At 35.8% G+C, this 21839-nt stretch overlaps 1 protein-coding gene across 1 annotated transcript; it reads right to left on the reverse strand.

The window, feature by feature from the left end:
* Window positions 1–3066: 3066 nt before the first annotated feature.
* Window positions 3067–19029, reverse strand: LOC137394297 (leucine-rich repeat-containing protein 10-like). Its single transcript, XM_068081014.1, has 5 exons — window positions 19016–19029; window positions 18140–18280; window positions 16228–16368; window positions 14689–14829; window positions 3067–3191 (listed from the first exon to the last, which is right to left on the reverse strand). The coding sequence occupies exons 1-5, from the start codon at window positions 19027–19029 to the stop codon at window positions 3107–3109; spliced, it is 522 nt and encodes a 173-aa protein (XP_067937115.1). The 3' UTR covers window positions 3067–3106.
* Between the last annotated feature and the right edge of the window lie 2810 nt (window positions 19030–21839).

The following is a 21839-nucleotide window of genomic DNA, read 5'->3' on the forward strand; positions in this document are numbered from 1 at the left end:
ATCTATTATAACAAAGCAACTAAAATGAATTTTTCACCAGAGACTACTACCCAGTATACATCATGTATTAAATTAATAAAATTTCTTGCGAATTTTTGGAGTGACCTTCTCCTGGGGTCATATTAAAATGCTTTTTGTTATGACAACTTTACTGGAAAACATGAGATTTAAGATAAACAAAGGCTTTGTTACCAAGTCCAAACACAATACCATTGAAAAAGAAAAAGTTATCACAAGAAGAAAATAACATTGCAAAACAGTGAAAATCTCGACGATATGTGAGAAGATCCACCACTATTACTACAGCTTCCGGCATTATTATTATTATTACTAAAACCCTAAAAATGAGATAATCAGTGTCACTAATATTTGCACTTGTACTCAATGGATACACAACAGAAGTGCATTGATCTCCAATTTACAAATTTTTCAGTAGCTGTATTGGAACTGATACGGCTGGTAATGGCGGATAAGAAAATGCGATAAAAATTAGGGTTTTGCAAAGCTTATCTCATTGTTGACTGTAAACATAGTTTCTATTGGTTCAACGCAGGTAAATGATTTTCTTTTTGTTTAAGTAAAGATACAAAAAGTTAATTTATAAACTACTCATTAATCAGAAACATTTTGTACAAGGCATGCTAAAGCTCCTCCACACAGTTCTTGTCCATAAGCAAACACAGTACTGAGTCACACTACACAGCTTCTGGTATGTAATAAGTTGAGAAATGAGAGTTTTAAACCAAGATTGTAAGAGTCATTGAAGAAACAAACAAGTGAATTTGGAATCAACTACTAGTGTTTGATTATGACTTGGCTATGGAGTTATAGCAAAGTATATTTTGTAAGAACAAATGGTTTTGTAAAAAGTGTGAGTTGAAAAGTTCTAAAAAGTGTTATGAAAATAACATAGAACCAGAATTAAATGTGAAGTTACTATAGAAACTATGTGTACTGGATATGTTCAGGTGAACAACTGCAATGGAAACAGACCTAACATTCTATTTTAGGTGAATAGAGAAGAATACAGATGGGTACTTTACAATCTTATGACAGTAGCCAATTCCTCTTCATTGGATAGATGCTCTAGTGGTCTACTGATATGGCAGACACGCGTGCGACACAGTAGACATGCACATGTGTACACAAACCATGTACAGAACGTGTACCCACACACCCCACACACATACACACCTCAGCCACACACACCTCCCCGTGCACAAGCCCATGTGCACAAACCTCCGTGATACACACTACGATACGCATCATGTCCACGACATGTAGACACACACGCACGCACGCAGCACGCACACACCACCCAAAAAAACTGATAAAACTTCTCAATTATCTCACTGAATAAAACTCAATCAATGTCAAGGTAGATAAAGGAATATATTTGCTTGCATCTCCTTTGATATTTCACAAGCTGAATGATAGCTACTATCACTCACCTTCTTTATTATTATAATTTAAGCAAAGAATCATTACTAGTATTGTTCTTTATTATAACTGTCATGTTAAATGGCAGATACCGCTGTCCTTTCAAAAGACTTCGTAATTGATGAATGAGAAATAATTTATGTATATTTTAATACGTTAAAATGAGTGGTCCTCATTGGACAGATTATAATTTCTTTGTAATTCCATCTATCTGAAATCTGCTTCATTTGAAATTCGTTTGGAACTCACAAACTTACACTCACTGACATGTTTCAGATTTGATGAGCATCTTAAAACTAATAACAAGGGAGAATTTAATAAAGAAGTTATATTCATTTATATATTATTATGGAAGAAATAAATATTTTAGGATAGAACGTAGTAGTAGGCCTAATAATAAATGGCATGCTTCGGTCCAGTGGTGAGAATGCTTGGTAGTGTTCCCATGTTTTCCTAGTAGAGAAACACCGCAAGGACTAGTCTTTTTAAGGGTTGACTTGCAACAAAATTCACATTACAGTTATTTGGTATCAAAATATTCACCATGTCTTAGTCTGTTGTGTTAATGGTGCCAAATATGTGGAAATGTGATTAAAAGCTCTTAAAAGCTCAAAAACTAAAAGCCGCTGTAGATTGGAATCTCTCTATTTCGATGACGTAACCATGAAGTTTGGTTAATGTCTTGTCACGTGATGTTCTCACGTGAATTGAAAGGCCAATAAAAAACTCAATATAAAACTTATCGTAGAACTAGTTTATGACAAACACTTTGGGTTTTACCGAAGACCCCGTATCAAATATAGATGCTCGCTAATTTACAGTTTTGTTTTGGTTTGGTCGAATTGGCAACTCGTAATCTGATCATGTGACCCAATACTACGCAAATAATTTCTGCAGCACTTTTCGATTATCACAAGGGACCAACAGGCTCGTCATGATTATCAGACAATGATATGTACTCCTTCAAACTAAGGGTAAAAATTAAACAAATTTTCACGGTAAGTTATAGGATATCACTGCTAAAAGTGAGAGCATTACGATGACGATAAAACAGACGCGTAAGAACAATAGACATGGTTTTATTGAATGCGTGAAGTGTATTTGTGAAAATATTTCGACGAATAAGATTGCATGAAAGTGTAAACAGAAACCATCTACCACAACTACATCACATTTGAGCCGTTTTAGAAAGCAAATCCAAACTACGGCGGTCTCGTGTGGCTGCGATTTTCTGTTCGTTTTTGAGCTTTTAAGAGCTTGTAATCACCTTTCCACATATTTCGCACCTACAGCACAACGGAGTAAAACATGATGAATCTTTTCATATCAAAAAACTATAATGTGAATTTTGTTGCAAGTCAACCTTTAAGCTACCCTGAGTGGTCCTAACACTTATCAAGGGCTTCTTCTTGAACTGTCATATTAACCTGACGGGATGCAATTTGCAACGCGTCCAGTCTGACAGAGCCAGGTAGCCATTTCACTTGCCCAATGTGCGAAGACAGAGGTGGGTCTTTACTGTGCCCACGTTGTCAGTGTGGTACACGGAACATCAAAGTTATGGTCTAGATCCGGAAGACCCAGCAATAGAACATAACTGTAACTATTATTATGACTCACCTCACTGGAAGGTACAGAATTTTACATCTGGCAATATCAAGTGATTTCAAACTGGTGAGCTTATAGATAACTTCTGGGAGGCCATCAGAAAAATCATTATCCTCGAGCTTGAGGGCTTGAAGACGAGAAAGCTGTGATAGTCTGTAAACATGAGAAATACTGAGTATAAACATATTAACCATTACAAATACCTCATCATTTACTTTAAGCTACTACTTACTAATATGGTAGTTATTAACAAAAGTCAAGTTTTTTGTAGGACCAACTATGTTTAGGATAATTTGGCAATTTGAAGCCAAACTCTGAAATGAACTACTCTGTAATCAGAAACGTTTTGTACAAAGAATGCTAAAGCTCCTCCACACAGTTCTTGTCCATAAGCAAACACTGTACTGAGTCACACTACACAGCTTCTGGTATATGAGTTGAGAAATGAAAGTTTCAAACCAAGATTGTTAGAGTCATTGAAGAAACAAACAAGTGAATTTGGAATCAACTGACAGGGTTTGATTATGACTATGCTATGGAGTTATTGTGAAGTATATTTTGTATAAAATGGTAATTTTTTACAAAGGTGTGAGTTATAAAAAAGTGTTAAAGCTAACTTTGAACTAAACTTGAATTAAAAGTGAAGTTACCATAGAAACTACATGTACTAGAGTAAGTACAGGAGAGGAGCTGTAAATTAGACAGACCTAACAATCTATTTTAGATGAAAAGAAAGGAGTATAGAGTACATTACAATCGTATGTCAGTAGCTAATTCCTCTCCCCTAGATGCTCTAGTGCTCTACTGATGTGGGGAACATGCGTGTGCCGCATCAGTATACATACGCATGTGTACTCACCATGTAGACACACGCACACACTACCCAAACACGTACACACCCCACCCACACACACTTCCCCATGCACAAACCCCATGGGCGCAAAACTCCACGATTACGCACTACGATACACATCATGTTCACATGTAGACAGACACACACTCCGCCCGAAAAAGCTGATAGGAACTTTTCAATTATCTCACTGAATGAAACTCATAGATATATAAACATAGATTGGCTAATAGGGAAAAAGCCTGTCAAGACTTAAATAGCATGACGTTACGTCATTGTATTGTACCTAATGCTTGACTGCACTGTTGTTTACAATGGAGCTAATAAGAAGGTGACAAAATCACATTTATTTTCACATATAAACCTTCTTGGATACATAATCCAGTGACCCAAAGCGATTCTGTGATAATATCTAATAACCACCATAAATTAAAACTATAAAACTTATGAAATGTTGCACACAAATCATGAGCCGTCAGGGCTTTATTTGCCACCCCCTCTCCTCTCTTTTCCCCTTCCGTTCTCCTAAGAAGAAGGGGGAAGGGGAAAAGAGGGAAGGAGAAAGGAGAGGGGGGCAAATGGCCCACCCACCCGAAGAGCCAGACTTTGGCTAGGTAAATGACTAATATCATGCTGAACTAAACATGACTAAATATGATGAGCCTGTGAAGTTTTGATCTGATCAGGGAAGAGAAATCAGTAGCTTTCTTATCTAGAACTGGAATGAGACCAAGGAATGCAGGGTCGGGCCAGACTCAGGGTCAGCAATGAGGGCCAAGATCGAGTCGAATCGGGTCAGCATGCACTATTTTTTTTATTCATTTAAGGTTAAGAGATAGTTCTATTACAGCCTAATGTTGTGACATCAATAACCTAAAATAAAAGAACCCATTATCACACCAATCATTATATTTTGTGGCTTGATTTATAGATGCAATTTACAATTTATGGCTAGACATTGGTGGAACAGTGCTATTCAATGGCTGATAGATTAATGGAATGATTTGGCTAGTGTTTTTATTACAGATTTTATTTTCAACTGTTATTATAATCAACAAGAATAGACTAATTAAGAAATACTTTGCAAATATAGAAATGGATAACCCAGCATAGTGGAAAGCAAAAAAAAACCACTTCCCTAAAACTTTTGGTATTTGTGAAAGAAACTAAAAATAAAATAAATTTGCTGAATTGAAGGTTCTTAGACACGCTCTTCAGTTCCTCAGGATGCCTTCGTTGTAAATGCCTCAATAGTATTGAAGTGGACCCTTCTTTGTAACTTAACTTGCTTTCGCATATTGTACAAATAACTTGGTGTTTCCCTTTCTTGACCGGCTTCTTCATGAACTCCCAGATCACCGCCATGTTGATTATCTCTTGTCAAAAAACGTTGTGAAACCTATAGTCCGAAGACTACTGTCCCAAACGTAAAAATATAGTCTGAACTCACCTTGTTTTATTTCGCCTGGTCCTTTCGCGCTAGGACTATACGCGACTATTTCAATCGCACTTAAAAAGCGATATACAATCGCTCTTATTTAGCCATAAACCTACCTGTGTCTTTGTATAAGAAGACCTAAGGGTAGGGTGACCCGACTAGAGCACCTCCGACCCGGTGGGTCAAGACCAGACGAGCTACCCGTGCCAGCTCTATTCTTTGCTTCATAATGTGCCCTAATCGAAATTTATCTCTTTGCTATCTCACGAGCTAGGCTACTAGCTTGATGATTACACATAAACAATAGCATGATGTTGAACCTCAGCAACTTCTCCATGGTGGCAATTAGCGCTAGCCTGGGAAAGTTTTTTTACCAATCCAGCACTACTAAGCAACACTCTCGTCGCTTTCTCACTGTGGTTGCAAATCTCAATCACCACAGGCAAAGACAAAGTCAAGCCACCACGATTCTTAACTGTGATTAGGGAATTCGTTGCTTGGTTTACATCATAATTGGTAACATCCACGGTGCTAGTGATACAATCATTACACTTCAGCTTTAGTGAATGAGATACATAGCCAGTTGTAAAACAATCATTCTGTCTCATTTTTGACTTATGACATACTTGCATACTCATCATATTTAGTCATGTTTAGTTCAGCATGATATTAGTCATTTACCTAGCCAGGGTCTGGCTCTTCGGGTGGGTGGGCTATTTGACCCCCCTCTCCTTTCCCTCTTCTATCTTTGCCCCTTCCCACTTCCTCTTGGGAGAAGAGTGAAGGCGAAAAGAGAGAAGGGGATAGGAGAGGGGGTGGCAAATAAAGCCCTGATGGCTCATGATTTGTGTGCAACATTTCATAACTTTTATAGTTTTAGTTATAGTTTTAATCTATGGTGGTTATCAGATATTATGACAGAATCGCTTTGGCTTACTGGATTATGTATCCAAGAAGGGTTTTATGTGAAAACAAATGTAATTTTGTCACCTTCTCCTCATTAGCTCCATTGTAAACAACAGTGCAGCCAAGCATTAGGTACAATACAATGACATAACGTCATGCTATTTAAGTCTGACAAGGCAACCAGTGGGAATAGCCATTATTGGCCAATCTAGGTTTGTATATCTATGATAAAACTAAATCAATGTCAATGTAGATAAAGGAATATCTTTGCTTATGTTATATATTCATTATGTAACACGTTTGGGATAAAGAACCGCAGGCTAAACGACTACGGCTTAGGCGACTAGGAGACACATGACCCCCTTGGATATATGGTGGCTGGAGACGAAGCTGAAAGTCTCTTGTAATCTTGAGTTCACGGTGAGTGATTAATTGCTCCCTCAAGCAATATAACATGGCGTCGTAGGCAGGATTGTTCAGGGAGAATTGTGATCAGTGATAATTTATTATAATGTGGTGTAGTGTTGAATAACTAGTGATATTGGCGATCGATAGTGGTGATACAGTGGTTAGTGATTTTCCGTGGTGTATTTTCTGTGATCAGTGGGTGATACTATACAAGGTGAGTGGTGATTACACAGTATTATAGAGGCTCCGAAGGGTGTTCGAAGGTAAGTGTAAGCGATTTTGAATATAGCTAGAAATTTGAATTTAAATGATTTTCCGAAACTAGTAACGACGATGTTGGAGGATCATGGAAAAATTGGTTAGCTGAGTTTGATTTAAGTGTTGAAATGATCACACTGAGATTAGGTGAAGAAAAAATTACAGTAGATGGCGTTGAAGAAACTGTTGATATATTTAGAGGTAGAATGAAATCAGTATTTTTGTTGAATGCCGTGGGTAAGGCAGGTAGAGCAGCTTTGACATATTTAGGTTTTGATCAAAAAAGTGCAACTTCTACATACAAGGGAACCATGGAACTTTTTTAAAACTGTTTATGAATCTGAAGAAACTGTTTATGTTAAAACAAAGCTATTTGTAACAGCTAGTCAGGCTATAGGAGAAAATGAAAATGATTGTTCATTACGAATTGAAGATTTAAGTGGAAAAATGACTTTTGGAACTGAACATGATGCTTTGAGACAAGAATGCATTAGCTATTGCAGGAAATGGGTTGAGAGAATATTCTCTTTGATCTCAGTTTATTATTTAAGTTTTCAAGTATTTTGAGAGCTAAAAAATAGCTAGAGACTCGAAAAGAGCTATGGAAACTGTTAAGGCAGGCAATTCTAATGTAAAATTAGAAGTAGATGCAGTAGGAAACAAATCAGAGGGTAAGGATAATCGATTTAAATTTGACTATGATTCGAAATGAAAGAAAAGTGAATAGAGTATCTTCTAGAGAGAAATTTAAATCTAGAGGTTATGGTAAATATAGGAAGTCAAGTGACTATAGTAAAGATTATAGCAAGCATAGAAGGAGCTCTACTAGGGACTAATAGTGGTTCATTTAGAGATTCTAGTAGAGAAAGACCACTCAAATGGCGTAGGAGAAGTAGAGATAGGTAATCCCCAAGGGAATATGATAAGTCTAGCAAAAGCTCTAGACGGTATTCACCTTCAGGGGGAGATTAATGTTATGGTTGTAAACGAGAGGACATGAAATCAGATTTTGTCCAGAGGTAAGATGCTATTTTTGTGCTCACAAAGGGCACACAGTTAAGGACTGCAGGTTACGTAGGAGTCAAAGAAGAGATAAGTATGAAAGTAGTGGAAGTAGCGAAGGGAGAAGAAGTCCTACTCCCAGAGTAAGGTTTTCTGAGTCTAGAAATAGCAGCTGACTAGGCAAGAAATTTGTCAGAAATTTATCTGTAAATGGTGAATATATTGAGTTTACCTTTGACACAGGAGCTGATGTATCTAATCTGACTGAAAAAGCTAGTAGAAAGCTCGGTTTGAATTTAAAAGAACCCGAGCAAATTTTGAATGGAGCTGATGGAAAAAGACTGAACGTTTTAGGAGAAGCTGATGTAGATATTAAGAGTACTTATAGAACTATTGATACTTCTGTTTATGTATGTCTCGTAATTGAAGGTCCTAGAAAAAATCTTTTAGGTATGCCTGAAATTAAGAAATGGAATTTGTTAGCAGTTATTAATGATTTGTGTGCAAACGAATTTGACTCCTTGAAGGAATTTCCTAAAACTTTCAAGGGACTAGGAACAATGCCTGGTATTTTCAGTATTGGCTTGAATAGGAATGCTGAACCTGTTAGATTGTACGCTCCCAGGCCTATCACAGCAGGTTTGCGTGAAAAAGCTAAAAGAGAAATTGATAAGATCTTGGAAAGTAAGGTTATAGAACCTATAGAAAAGGCGACTGATTGGTGTTCTGGTCTTACCATTGCTCCAAAATAAGGTGGTAAGATTAGAATGTGTGTAGATTTGACCAATTTGAATAAATGTGTTAGAAGGGAAGTATACACTTTACGTAAGATATCAGACATGTTGAGTAAATTGTGAAAAGGAGTAGTTTTCGAAACTTGATGCTAATTCTGGATTTTGGCAAGTTAGACTTGATAAGAAATGCAAGGAATTAACGACTTTTGTAACCCCATGGGGAGATTTTGCTTTAAGAGAACGCCTTTTGGGATATCTTCAGCCCCTGAATTTTTTCAGAGGGAAATGGAAAAGATATTAAAAGGTTTTCACGGAATTGTATGTTTGATGGATGATATTTTAGTTTACAGGAAAATTGTAACCGAACATTGGCAACGTTTACATGAAGAGATTTGAAAAGAATTGAGAAATCTAGAATGACTTTAAGAAAAGAAAAATGTAAATTTGGATGTACTGAGGTGAAGTTTTTAGGATATTTGGTTAGCAGTTCTGGTATTTAACCAGTACCAGGTAAAATAAGCTATAGTTGAGATGAAGCCTCCGAGGAGCAAAAAGGAGGCCAGGAGATTTATTGGAATGGTTAATTATTTGATGAAGCTCAATAAAAGGTTAGCTGGTTTATGAACTCTGATTTATGGAGTAACTGGTAGTAAATCAAAATGGTTTTGGGGTCCTGACCAACAAGAAGCTTTAGAAACTGTTAAGAAAGAAATTTATAATAGTCCAGTATTATGTACTTTCAAGATAAATGCTAAACATAGAGTCTCGGCTGATGCTAGTAGAAATTCACTAGGTGCAGTTTTGTTACAGTATAACGAAGAAGGTGCATGGCAACCTGTAGAGTATGCTTCTAGGAAAATGACTGAAACTGAAAGGTTGACTTGCAACAAAATTTACATTACAGTTATTTGATATGAAAAGATTCACCATGTCTTACTCTGTTATGTTGTAGGTGCTAAATATGTGGAAATGTGATTACAAGCTCTTAAAAGCTCAAAAACGAAAAGTCGCCGTGGATTGGAATCTCTTTATTTCGATGACGTATTCATGAAATTTGGTTATTGTCTTGTCACGTGATGTTCTCATGTGAATTGAAAGGCCAATAAAAAGCTCAATATAAAAATTATTGTAGCGCTAGTTTATGACAAACACTTCGGGTTTTACCGAAGACCCCGTATCAAATATAGATGCTCGCTACTTTACAGTTTTGTTTCAGCCTGGTCTAATCGGCAAGTCGTAATCTGATCATGTGACCCAATACTTCGCAAATAATTTCGGCAGCACTTTTCGATTATCACAAGTGACCAACAGGCCCGTCATGATTATCAGACAATGATATGTACTCTTTCAAACTAAGGCTAAAAAATTAAACAAATTTTTATGGTAAATTATAAGATATCACTGCTAAAAGTGACAGCATTACAATGACAATAAAACAGACGCGTTAGAACAATAGACATGGTTTTATTGAATGCGTGAAGTATATCTGTGAAAATATTTCGACGAATAAGGTTGCATGAAAGTGTAAACAGAAACCATCTACCACAACTACGTCACATTTGAGCCGTTTTGGAAAGAGAATCCAAACTACGGCGGTCTCGTGTGGCTGCGATTAACTGTTCGTTTTTGAGCTTTTAAGAGCTTGTAATCACATTTCCACATATTTCGCAGCTACATGTACAACACAACAGAGTAAAACATGGTGAATCTTTTAATATCAAATAACTGTAATGTGATATTTGTTGCAAGTCAACCTTTACAGGTAGATATGCCATGGTCGAAAAAGAAGCTTTAGCTACGACATGGGCATGTGAGAAGTTTGATTACTGTTTGGTTGGTAAAAAATTAGAAATAGAAACTGACCATAAGCCTTTAATTGCGATTTTAGGTGTAAAGGACTTGTCTAAACTACCTGTAAGAGTACACCGTTTTAAGTTTCTAATTTCCCAAATTGTTTAAAAATAGCTCGCGTAACTCCATTATTTAAAAAAGGAAATAGAACAGATCCATCTAATTACCGGCCCATTTCCATTCTTCCTGCTTTATCAAAAATTTTAGAAAAATGTTTGTCTTTGCAAATACGTGATTTTTTAGAAACCAATAACATCTTGTCGCCTAAACAATTTGGTTTTAGAAAAGGTAAAAGCACCACTACAGCAATAAACAGTCTAATGGAATTTTTATATACTAATTTAGATCAAAGTAATATAACTCAGGGCGTATTTTTAGATTTTTCAAAGGCATTCGATACGATTAATCACAAAATTCTAATTGACAAACTTTTTTACTACAATTTTAGTGTAAAGTCTTCCTCTCTTATTCAAAGTTATCTCCAAAATAGATTTCAATTTACCAAAACAGATACTGATTGTTCGCAAATGAGGGCAATTACGATTGGTGTTCCACAAGGATCAATTTTAGGACCCCTCTTATTTTTAATTTTTATAAATGACTTAGTAAATGCTGCACCTGCTTTGGATTGTATTTTATTCGCAGATGACACCAATATATTTTCAACAGATAATTCTAAACTCCAAGAGGAATTAAATATTATTAATGAATGGTGCCTATCAAACAGACTCATTTTAAACAACAGTAAAACATTTCAAGTAGTTTTCAAAAATCCGTCTAAAAACACTCAAAATTATAATCTAAGCCTTTCTTTAAACAATTCTCAACTACAAATCAAAGATTCGACTCAATTTTTAGGTATCACGTTAGACAACAACTTGACTTTTAAAAAACACATCCAAAGTCTCATCAAAAAACTTAATTACATATTACTAATTTTACGTTTCATTCGCCCCTACCTAGACAAATCAACCATGATCAATTTGTACTACAGTTTTTTCTATTCTCTTTTAATTTATGGAATCGAGTTTTGGGGCCACGGCAACAAAACTGATTTAAACAAACTTTTAATCTTGCAAAAAAAGGCAATCAGAATAATACTCAATTTTAAACCAAATCAAACAGTTTCTAAAAATTTTAAAATTTTAAAAATAATGCCAATTGAAATTTTATTCCAGTATCGCCTGCTAATGTTTTTAACAAATTCTTTCCCCATGGAAGAGTTGCAAGATTTTATGATAGATCATTGTCAAGATACCCGTTTAAAAAGTAAAAATCAATTAAAGTTGAAAAAGTGTTTGTCTTCTAAGGGACAGAGATCGATATTTTTTAGTGCAATGAAATTATATAATAAATTTTTGAGTGATTGTGCGGGCTCTGCTCCGGGTCAGCTGAAGGCGAAGTTGGTAGAGCGCCTGTGGGCGTCCTGGGACTGTCCTTCCTGACTCTGGTGCTCCGGAGTGTGCGTTTATCGCTGATTCTGTTTCTTTTCCTACTGCTTGCTGGGGCTGCCTTGACTCTAGTCTCTGGCTATCTGGCATGTCCTATTGCTACTCTGTGTATTTTTTACTCATACTGTCATGTTATTATTACGCAATAAAAATCAAATCAAATCAAAATCAAAAAGTTAAGACTAATGAGATTTTATTATGATATTTTCCATACTCCTGGAAAAGATATGTTCATTGCTGATTTGCTTAGCCGTCCGAACAGTGGTGCTGTTTGTGATGAGGTAAGTAAAGCTGTTTGTAATAAAGTAGAAGCTTATGTTAACTCGATAGTTTCCACTTCTGCATATGGGGATGTTAAAAAAGAGAAACTTGAACAAGAGTTTAGTAAAGATTCAGACGCTCTTAAGTGTATAGAGTATTTGTATTCTGGTTAGCCATCTGAACTGGATAGTTTTCGTAAAGAACTGATAGGTTTATATGGATCTGGAGAAAGACTAAGTATTTATAATAATATGTTGTTATATGACTCTAGGCTGTACATTCCTAAGTTATTGAGACCACAGCATTTGGAAATTTGTCATGAAGGTCATTAGGGCATAACAAAATGCCGCAGACGAGCTCAACGCCATTTTGGGTGGCCTGGTTATAGTAAGGAGATTGCAGATTATATAAATAGATGTAATGTTTGCATTATGCATAGTCAAGTCAAACACCAGCCCATGTATGAAGCAGAAATGCCTTCTAAACCATGGGAGGTAATAAGTTCGGATATACTTGTGTTTGATAACGAATATTATCTAATAGCTATAGACTATTAATCGAAGTGGATATAATGTTTGCATATAGAATCTCAAACGGCTAGAGAGATAATTCGAGTACTCAAGTATCTGTTTACTCAATTTGGTATACCTAATGTTATCATGTCTGATAATGGAACTTGTTATGCTAGTAAAGAACTTAAAACTTTGGAGAGAAAATGGATTTCATTTTAACTACTAGTAGCCCACGGTATCCCTGTTCTAATGGTTTAGCAGAAGGTGCCGTAAAAATCGTTAAAGGATTATGGGAGAAAAGTCAAGATAAAGATGTGGCTCTGTCTGCGTATAGGACTACACCTTTGGTTTCGGGATATACACTAAGTGATTCGATTTTTGGCCGAGCTATTACGTAGATCAAATTTGGGTTTCCCATATGAAAGTGATGTAGACTATAAACTGTTTGAAGAAAATGAAGTTGGACGTAAAAAAAAATTAAGAGACGGTGGGAAAAAAGTAGAGAGTTTCAAAGTTAGACGAGTTCAAACCTGGTCAAACGGTTTATGTAAAAGCTCCTACTGATGTAGGTTCCAAAGGTATCATTTTGAGAAAGGATAAATCTCCTGAAAGTTACTGGGTTAAGGTAGGCATGAATGAAATACACAGAAATAGGAAACACTTGTTTTTGTTGAATTCTGATGACGTATACACATCATCTGAGAATTCTGATGATAATTGTCTTCTCTTGTCTAGTTACTCGTCAAAAGAGGGCAACTCTGAAATAGTAGAAAATGCTAATGATTTATCTGAAGGTCAAGAGGACATGATTCCTGATTTAGAGATCCATGAACAAGGAGAGGACACACCTGGTGTTGCTGAGCGTGTGGAGAAAACTCTTGGAGTTGGTGAACACGAGGGGGAAACTCCTGGAAATGGTAATGATTTGCCTAGAAGAAATTCTATAAGTGAATTTGTGCCTGTTAGTAGAGAACCAGTTATGACTAGCTCATGTCATGTTAGTAAGCCACCCCTGAAATATGGTATGGAGTATTATAAATGAATTTTTTACTGCTAATCCTAGTAGAGACACTAGAGAGGAGAGTAAGGTTGAGGAATCCAAAGAGGAGATTCAACCTGAAACCTTCGTTGAGAGAGTAGTTCCTAGCAGAGATGCTAGTAGTGTGGAGAGCAAGGTTGAGGAGTAAGGTCCAACCTGTCAGCTCCGTTGAGAGTGTAGAGGAAGGGATTGAGATAGCAGATGGAAGTGGCAATGACGATCAGCTTGCTGTTCTGAGCCAAAAGTTACAGGTAACCCGGTTGCAATGGATGTGGAACCTAGAAAAACTGATTGGTACAGGGAGAGTGTTAATGTGGAGGAATATGAGTTGTTAAACGTTTGAATAAAGACGCGTAAGTAAACAGAATAATGGGTGAGTAGAACCCATTATATACACATATCTGATCTTGGACTTGGTAACTATGATGATGACTTAAGGCTCTTGTGTTTATCTAACCAGCTTGGCTTGATAACCCCGCTTGATTGGATTTAACGCTTGCTTGATAAGAGATCACTTATTCTGCTAATAGTGGTTGCGCTCAGGTGAACCTTGGGAGTATCGAAATTAGAATTTGTATTGGATAAGGGTTGTGGTTTTGAAAAAAAGGGCATGCTATATATATTCAATATGTAACACGTTTGGGATAAAGAACCGCAGACTAAACGACTACGGCTTAACCAACTAGGAGACACATGACCCCCTTGGATATATAGTGGCTGGAGACGAAGCTGAAGGCCTCTTGTAATCTTGAGTTCACGGTGAGTGATTAATTGCTCCCCCGAGCAATATAACAGCTTGCATCTCCTTTGACAATTCACAAGCTGAATGATAGCTACTATCACTCACCTTCTTTATTATTATAATTTAAGCAAGGAATCATTACTAGTATTTTTTTGTTATTATTAACGGTAACTATTATTATGACTCACCTCGCTGGTAGGTACAAAATTCCACATCTGGCAACATCAAGTGATTTCAAACTGGTGAGGTTACAGATAACTTCTGGGAAGCCATCAGAAAAATCATTATCATCAAGCCTGATGTCTTCAAGATGAGAAAGCTGAGATAGTCTGTAAATATTAGAAATACTGAGTATAACAGTATTAACCATTACAAATACATCATTTCCTTTATGCTGAGGCTTACTGATATGGGAGTTGTTAATAAAAGTCAAGTTTTTTGTAGGAACACAAATGTTTAAGATAATGCCGCCCTTTGAAGCAGAGCATTGAAATGAACTAAAGTAGACGCTCCTATGACGTAAATAATCCGTTCCATGAATGATTTTGTTATAGGGAATTTATAAGAAATGTAAGAACTGTAAATAATGTGTAAATTACCTAATCCCTTTGAAAATCTTTCCGAAAACACCCCTTTGGCCAAGCACCAAAGAAAAACTTGATTAACTCTTCTAATTTGTAGACTGTACTATAACTGCAGTATTACTGGTTTTCATTGACAACTTTTCTCCTTTTTCTGATCAATCTAACAGGTTTTTATAGACCGTGGTTGCAGTAATTTTTACAATAAGTTAATGGGAGTGCACATCTTCGACGTTCATTTACAACAGACTTACGAATAGGAAGGTCCGAGATCAAATCTTCTGCTATATGGATTCTTCATTCTAAGGTTTTAATAGTTATAGCCGGACATACTGAAGGACAGACACACATGCAAGCAAACTTGAAAATGTATATATATATATATATACTAGCTGTGCTACCCGATGTTGCCCGGGTAATAAAAACCGGCTTTTATGTAATGAGAGTTGCCTGTCCCACTTGCTATTAGCTTGGTACATTGCCAATGGAAGGTTTGATTACACTTGATAATGAGAGCCAACAGCTTTTTGTGATGTTATGCCATGACCCTGCGTCGTATGCAAAGCCAATGGGTGTTTGCTCCCATATAGCAACATATATCAACTGGTGAAGGAATCGATCTCTGTGGCCTAACTGGTACGGCGCTGGACTTGCAAACGGGAGGATCCGAGATTATATCTTCTTTGATGCTAATTCTTTATTACAAGATTTTAAGATCTATAAATGGAATGCTGGAAAGCATACGACGACAACAGATGACAAACAAACTTTGAGAAATATATAGATATATATATATATATATACTCATGCTACTGACAGTACTGTTTCGGCTATTGAAGCCTCATCAGTGCAGCTCAGAGCTTAGGCAAGTGACACAAATCCCATTACCAATGAGAGTTGACTTCCTGCCATGAAACAACTAGGTTGTCTCACAGACTTCAAGAAAGTCAATGTGCTGACACCAGAGTGCTCAAATCACAAAAGTGATGAGCATTGCTATATCATGAGCATATTATATATATATATATATATATATATATATATATATATATATATATATATATAGATATATATATATATAGACGAATGGAGGAAATAACTACTTTAGGATAGAACACAACTGTAAGTTCTATTATTCTGACTCACCTCGCTGGTAGGTACAAAATTCTACATCTGGCAACATCAAGTGATTTCAAACTGGTGATGTTACAGATAACTTCTGGGAAATCATCAAGGAAGTCATTACCATCGAGCTTGAGGACATTAAGATGAGAAAGCTGTGATAGTCTGTAAACATCAGAAATACTGAGTATAAGAGTATTAACCACTACAAATACTTCAACATTTTCAACAATTTGAAGCAGGGCATTGAAATGAACTACTCAACAATCCGAACTATTTTGTACAAAGCATGCTAAAGCCTCACCTCACAGCTCTTGTCCATAAGCAAACACTGTACTGAGTCACACTACACAGCTTCTGGTATATAATGAGTTGAGAAATGAGAGTTGCAAACAAAGATTATAAGAGTCATTGGAGAAACAAATAAGTGAAATTGGTATCATCTAGCAGTGTTTGATTATGACTATGCAATGGAGTTATAGCGGAATATAATTTATACGAATTTGAAAAAAGTGTGAGTTATAAACTTATAAAGTGTTACAAAACGAATGTGAAACTAAACTAGAATTAGATTAAAAGTTGAGTTGCCATAGAAACTACATGTACTAGAGTGTGTACAGGAGAGCAACTTTTACAGTCTACTGATTAAATTTAGAGATACTTGATAACATAGAAGTAAAAGCAATTTAAAGGTGAAGTTACCATAGAAACTACATGTACTAGAGTATGTACAGGAGAGCAACTTTTACAGTCTACTGATTAAATTTAGAGATACTTGATAACATAGAAGTAAAAGCAATTTAAAGGTGAAGTTACCATAGAAACTACATGTACTAGGGTATGTACAGGAGAGCAACTTTTACAGTCTACTGATTAAATTTAGAGATACTTGATAACATAGAAGTAGAAGCAATTTAAAGGTGAAGTTACCATAGAAACTACATGTACTAGAGTATGTACAGGAGAGCAACTTTTACAGTCTACTGATTAAATTTAGAGATACTTGATAACATAGAAGTAGAAGCAATTTAAAGGTGAAGTTACCATAGAAACTACATGTACTGGGGTATGTACAGGAGAGCAACTTTTACAGTCTACTGATTAAATTTAGAGATACTTGATAACATAGAAGTAGAAGCAATTTAAAGGTGAAGTTACCATAGAAACTACATGTACTAGAGTATGTACAGGAGAGCAACTGTACACTAAATAGACCTAACACTCTATTTTAGATGAAAAGAGAGGAATACAGAGGAGTACTTTACAATCATATGTCAGTAACTAATTCCTCTCCATTGCATAGATGCTCTAGTGGTCTACTGATGTGGGAGACATGCGTGTGCCACACAGCAGACATGCACATGTGTACATACACCATGTACGCAACATGTACGTGAACACACACGCCCCAGAACACATACACACCTCACTTACAAACACCCACCGGTGCTCAAGCCCCATGTGCACAAACCTCCGTGATACACACTACGATACACATCATGCCCACTACGTGTAGACACACATCCCACTCAAAAACCTGATAGAAGAGCTTCTCAATTATCTTATTGAATAAAACTAAATCAATATCAAGGCAAATAAAGGAATATATTTACTTGCATCTCCTTTGATGATTCACAAGCTGAATGATAGCTACTATCACTAACCTTCTTTATTATTATAATTAAAGCAAAGAATCCTTACTAGTATTTTTCTTTATTATTACTGTCATGTTAAATGATAGCTACCGCTGTCCATTCATAAGACTTTGTAATTGATTAATGAGAAATAATTTATGTATATTTTCAAATTTGATGAGTATCTTTAAACTAGTAACAAGGGGAGAATTTAATAAAGAAGTTATATTCGTTTGTATAATATTATGGAGGAGATAACTACTTTATGATAGAACATAACTGTGACTATTATTATGACTCACCTCTCTGGTAGGTACAAAATTCTACATCTGGCAACATCAAGTGATTTCAAACTGGTGAGGTTACAGATAACTTCTGGGAGGCCATCAGAGAAGTCATTATCATCGAGCTTGAGGATTTCAAGATGAGAAAGCTGTGATAGTCTGTAAACATGAGAAATACTGAATATAAGAGTATTAACCATAACAAATACCTCAACATATACTTTATGCTGCTACTTACTGATATGGGAGCTGTTAACAAAATTCACTTTTTTTGTCGGAACAAATATGTTTAGGATAATTTGGCAATTTGAAGCAAAGCACTGAAATGAACTACTCACTAATCAGAAACGTTTTGTATAAAGCATGCTAAAGCTCCTCCACACAGTTCTTTGCCATAAGAAAACACTGACAGTACTGAGTCACACTACACAGCTTGTGGTATACAATGAGTTTTGAGAAATGATAGTTTTAAACCAAGATTGTCAGAGTCATTGAAGAAACAAACAAGTGAATTTGGAATCGTCTAACAGTGTTTGATGACTATGCCATGGAGTTATAGTGAAGTATATTTTGTACAAAATGTTGGTCTTGTAAAAAAAGTGTGAGTTAGAAAGTTATAGAAAAGTGTTAGAAAATGAACGTAAAACTAGAATTAAATTTAAAGTGAAGTTACCATAGAAACTACATGTACTGGGGTATGTACAGATGAGCAACCGTAAACTAATTCGACTTAACATTCCATTTTAGAGAGGAATATAGTAGTAGTAATGGCATGCTTGGTAGTGTTCTCATGTTCTCTAGTAGAGAAACACACCGCCAGACTAGTTTTTTATAAGCTACCTCGGGTGGTCCTAACACTTATCAATGGTTTTTTTCTGGAACTGACAGATTAACCTGAAGGGATGCATTTTGCAACACGTCCAGTCTGACCGAGCCACGTAAGAGAGGAATTTAGATTAATTTCCAATCATATGTCAGTAACTAATTCCTCTTCATTGCATAGATGCTCTAGTGGTCTACTGATGTGGCTGACATGCACATGTGTACACACTACACACACCATGTACACAACATGTAGACACATATGCACACCCAGTTCATGTACATCACATACGCATGCACACACACGCATGCACGCACGCACACACACACACACTTACCCGTGCACAGGCCCCAAGCGCACATACCTCGATACGTACTACAATACGATACACATCATGTTCGCAGCATGTAGACACAAACACCCGCCCAAAAAAACTAATGGAAAAACTTCTCAATTATCTTACTGAATAAAACTAAATCAATGTCAAGGTAGATACAGGAATGTATTGACTTGCAACTCCTTTGATAATTCACAAGCTGAATGATAGCTACTATCACTCAGATTTTTTATTATTATAATTTACGCGAAGAATCATTACTAGTATTTTTCTTTATTATTACTGTCATGTTAAATGACAGCTACCGCTGTCTGTTCATAAGACTTCGTAATTGATGAATGAGAATTAATTTGTGTACATTTTAATAGGTTAAAATGTGTTTCATTTTGAGTTTTTTTATTTTTAAATAGGTTCATTGGACAGACTATAATTTCTTTGTAATTTGTTCCTTTTAAAATATCCTTCATTCGATATTCGTTTGAGAAGACTCGCAATTTTACATTCACTGATGTGTTTCAGATTTGATGAGTATCTTTACACTAGTACCAAAGGAGAAATTAATAAAGAAGTTATATTCATTTGTATATTACTACTACTGAATGCCCAGCGTCGCCCGGGTAATAAAGTCTTTGCACAGAAAATTTATTTTTAGTTAGCATATAACAGCAGTTACCATTCTAACTCTCCAACTTTATATCATGAGATACGTGTTTTGTGCACATCAAACCAACTAACAGAAAAAATAAAACAACTGTAAAGGTTTGTAAACTTTGTCAAACAAATGTAACTTTCAAACTTCATATGATGAAGAAAAGGTTTTGCGCAGGTCAAATAAATTAAGAAACAAAATAAAACCACTATAGAAGTGTTTAAATGTAATTGTGAAATAATTAGCTAGTAATAGCTAAATTAAGTTTCTTTTGCTATGATTACAATAAAAAATGAATTGGTAATGACTCAATCAATATGAACTGTGAGAACAAAAACCCTGAATACCGTTAAACCTCTAACTGAACACCATGGCACTGTATTTTTCAACTCTTCCTTTATAGTGGCAGTCAACTGGAGGCGGTGTTTAAATCGAGGCTGGCAGTCTATTTTTCAAATGGCTTGTCAGAATTTTCAAAAAATAAATTTATCCCAATTTTGGGTGAAGCGAATGTTGCCTATATTTTGCTCTTTTTTGCAGTAAAGCGATATTAAACCTTTTAGACGCAATAAATAAGCTAACTTACCTCCAACTTGTGAAAGATCTTTTAATAAATATGCATCGAAAAACTGAAAAATATCTTATCAGTTGATATCTATTGCTTGCAATTGATCTGCGATGATATTATAGTCTGTGTCCTTCTTTGAACTTTGTTGGCGTTTTTAATTTTTAGTTCATTCTAAATATGAAGACATATTTTTATTTTATATCTATATTTACCAATGTTGCATGAAAGCTGATTGCGCGCATTGATATGTTTGCAACAGTTTGCAGCCAAAACTAGCTTTTTATGTGCATTAGAAGTGAAGTTATGAGCATCGATCCATTGTTAGCCGTGTTAAGACAGCCGCAAGGATGCTATTAAATAACATGCTATAAATCTGCATATTAATAAGTTATATAAAATGATAATCTATCAAATGATACAAATATATGATCATGAACATGTGACATAAACAAATCATACCTATATTACATACAGAAACAAAAATTAACATGAAAATATTTCCATCGTTTGCTCGGATAGCTGCGTTTTGATTGTTGCTTTCGAGGGAATGAACATCTCCTAATTGACCAATACCTTCCACAATATCTTCTAGGCTCAACTCTTTTTCAGCACTGCATCCAAAGCAGTGCTTTAGCATCCAAACAATTTTTTGGCTCAGCAAAACTTTTACGCACTGCATTTAGCACTAATACCACGCGTAAAATTTTGCTCGCTAAACGTAACTTTTTTTTCCAAAACTTGCGAACCGGTTTTTATATGCATGTCTTTCAAAGTATTAGTTCCACATTAAACAAGGAACTACTGTTAGCCTTAAATGGTTATTGATTGTTTTTATGGTGTTGCTTTCAAGGTTTTAACAAAAAAAGCGAAAAGCTTTGGAGTTGGACAATGAAAGAATTGATTGTTATTAATGTAAACGATTCATTATTAATACGATTTTGTGGACACTTCTCTACTGATCACATGATATTACGGGATCATAAAAATCAAAGATAATCAAAGTAGCAGTCAAGTGGATGTGGCGTTCAAGTAGAGGGTGGCATTCTATTTTGCAACCCTTCTCTCGTAGTGGCGGTCAAATGGAGGTGGCGTTCAATTAGAGGTGGAGTTCAAGGAGAGGTTTTACAGTATGTTGAATTAATAATAACAATTTGTGCATAGAAGTGTGTGTGTGCGCGCACGTGTGTGTGCGCGTGGGTGTGAATAAAAAAGGTTACTGTTCCAGCAGAAGCTATCCATCAAAACTTTGAATGTGACTATACCGGTACCCCTCGATACAGGTACAAATGTAAAAATGAAATAACGAACTATCTTTGTCTGACCGAACAGATAGAAAATGTA

The sequence above is a fragment of the Watersipora subatra genome, chromosome 4, assembly GCF_963576615.1.
Source record: "Watersipora subatra chromosome 4, tzWatSuba1.1, whole genome shotgun sequence".
NCBI lineage: Eukaryota > Metazoa > Bryozoa > Gymnolaemata > Cheilostomatida > Watersiporidae > Watersipora > Watersipora subatra.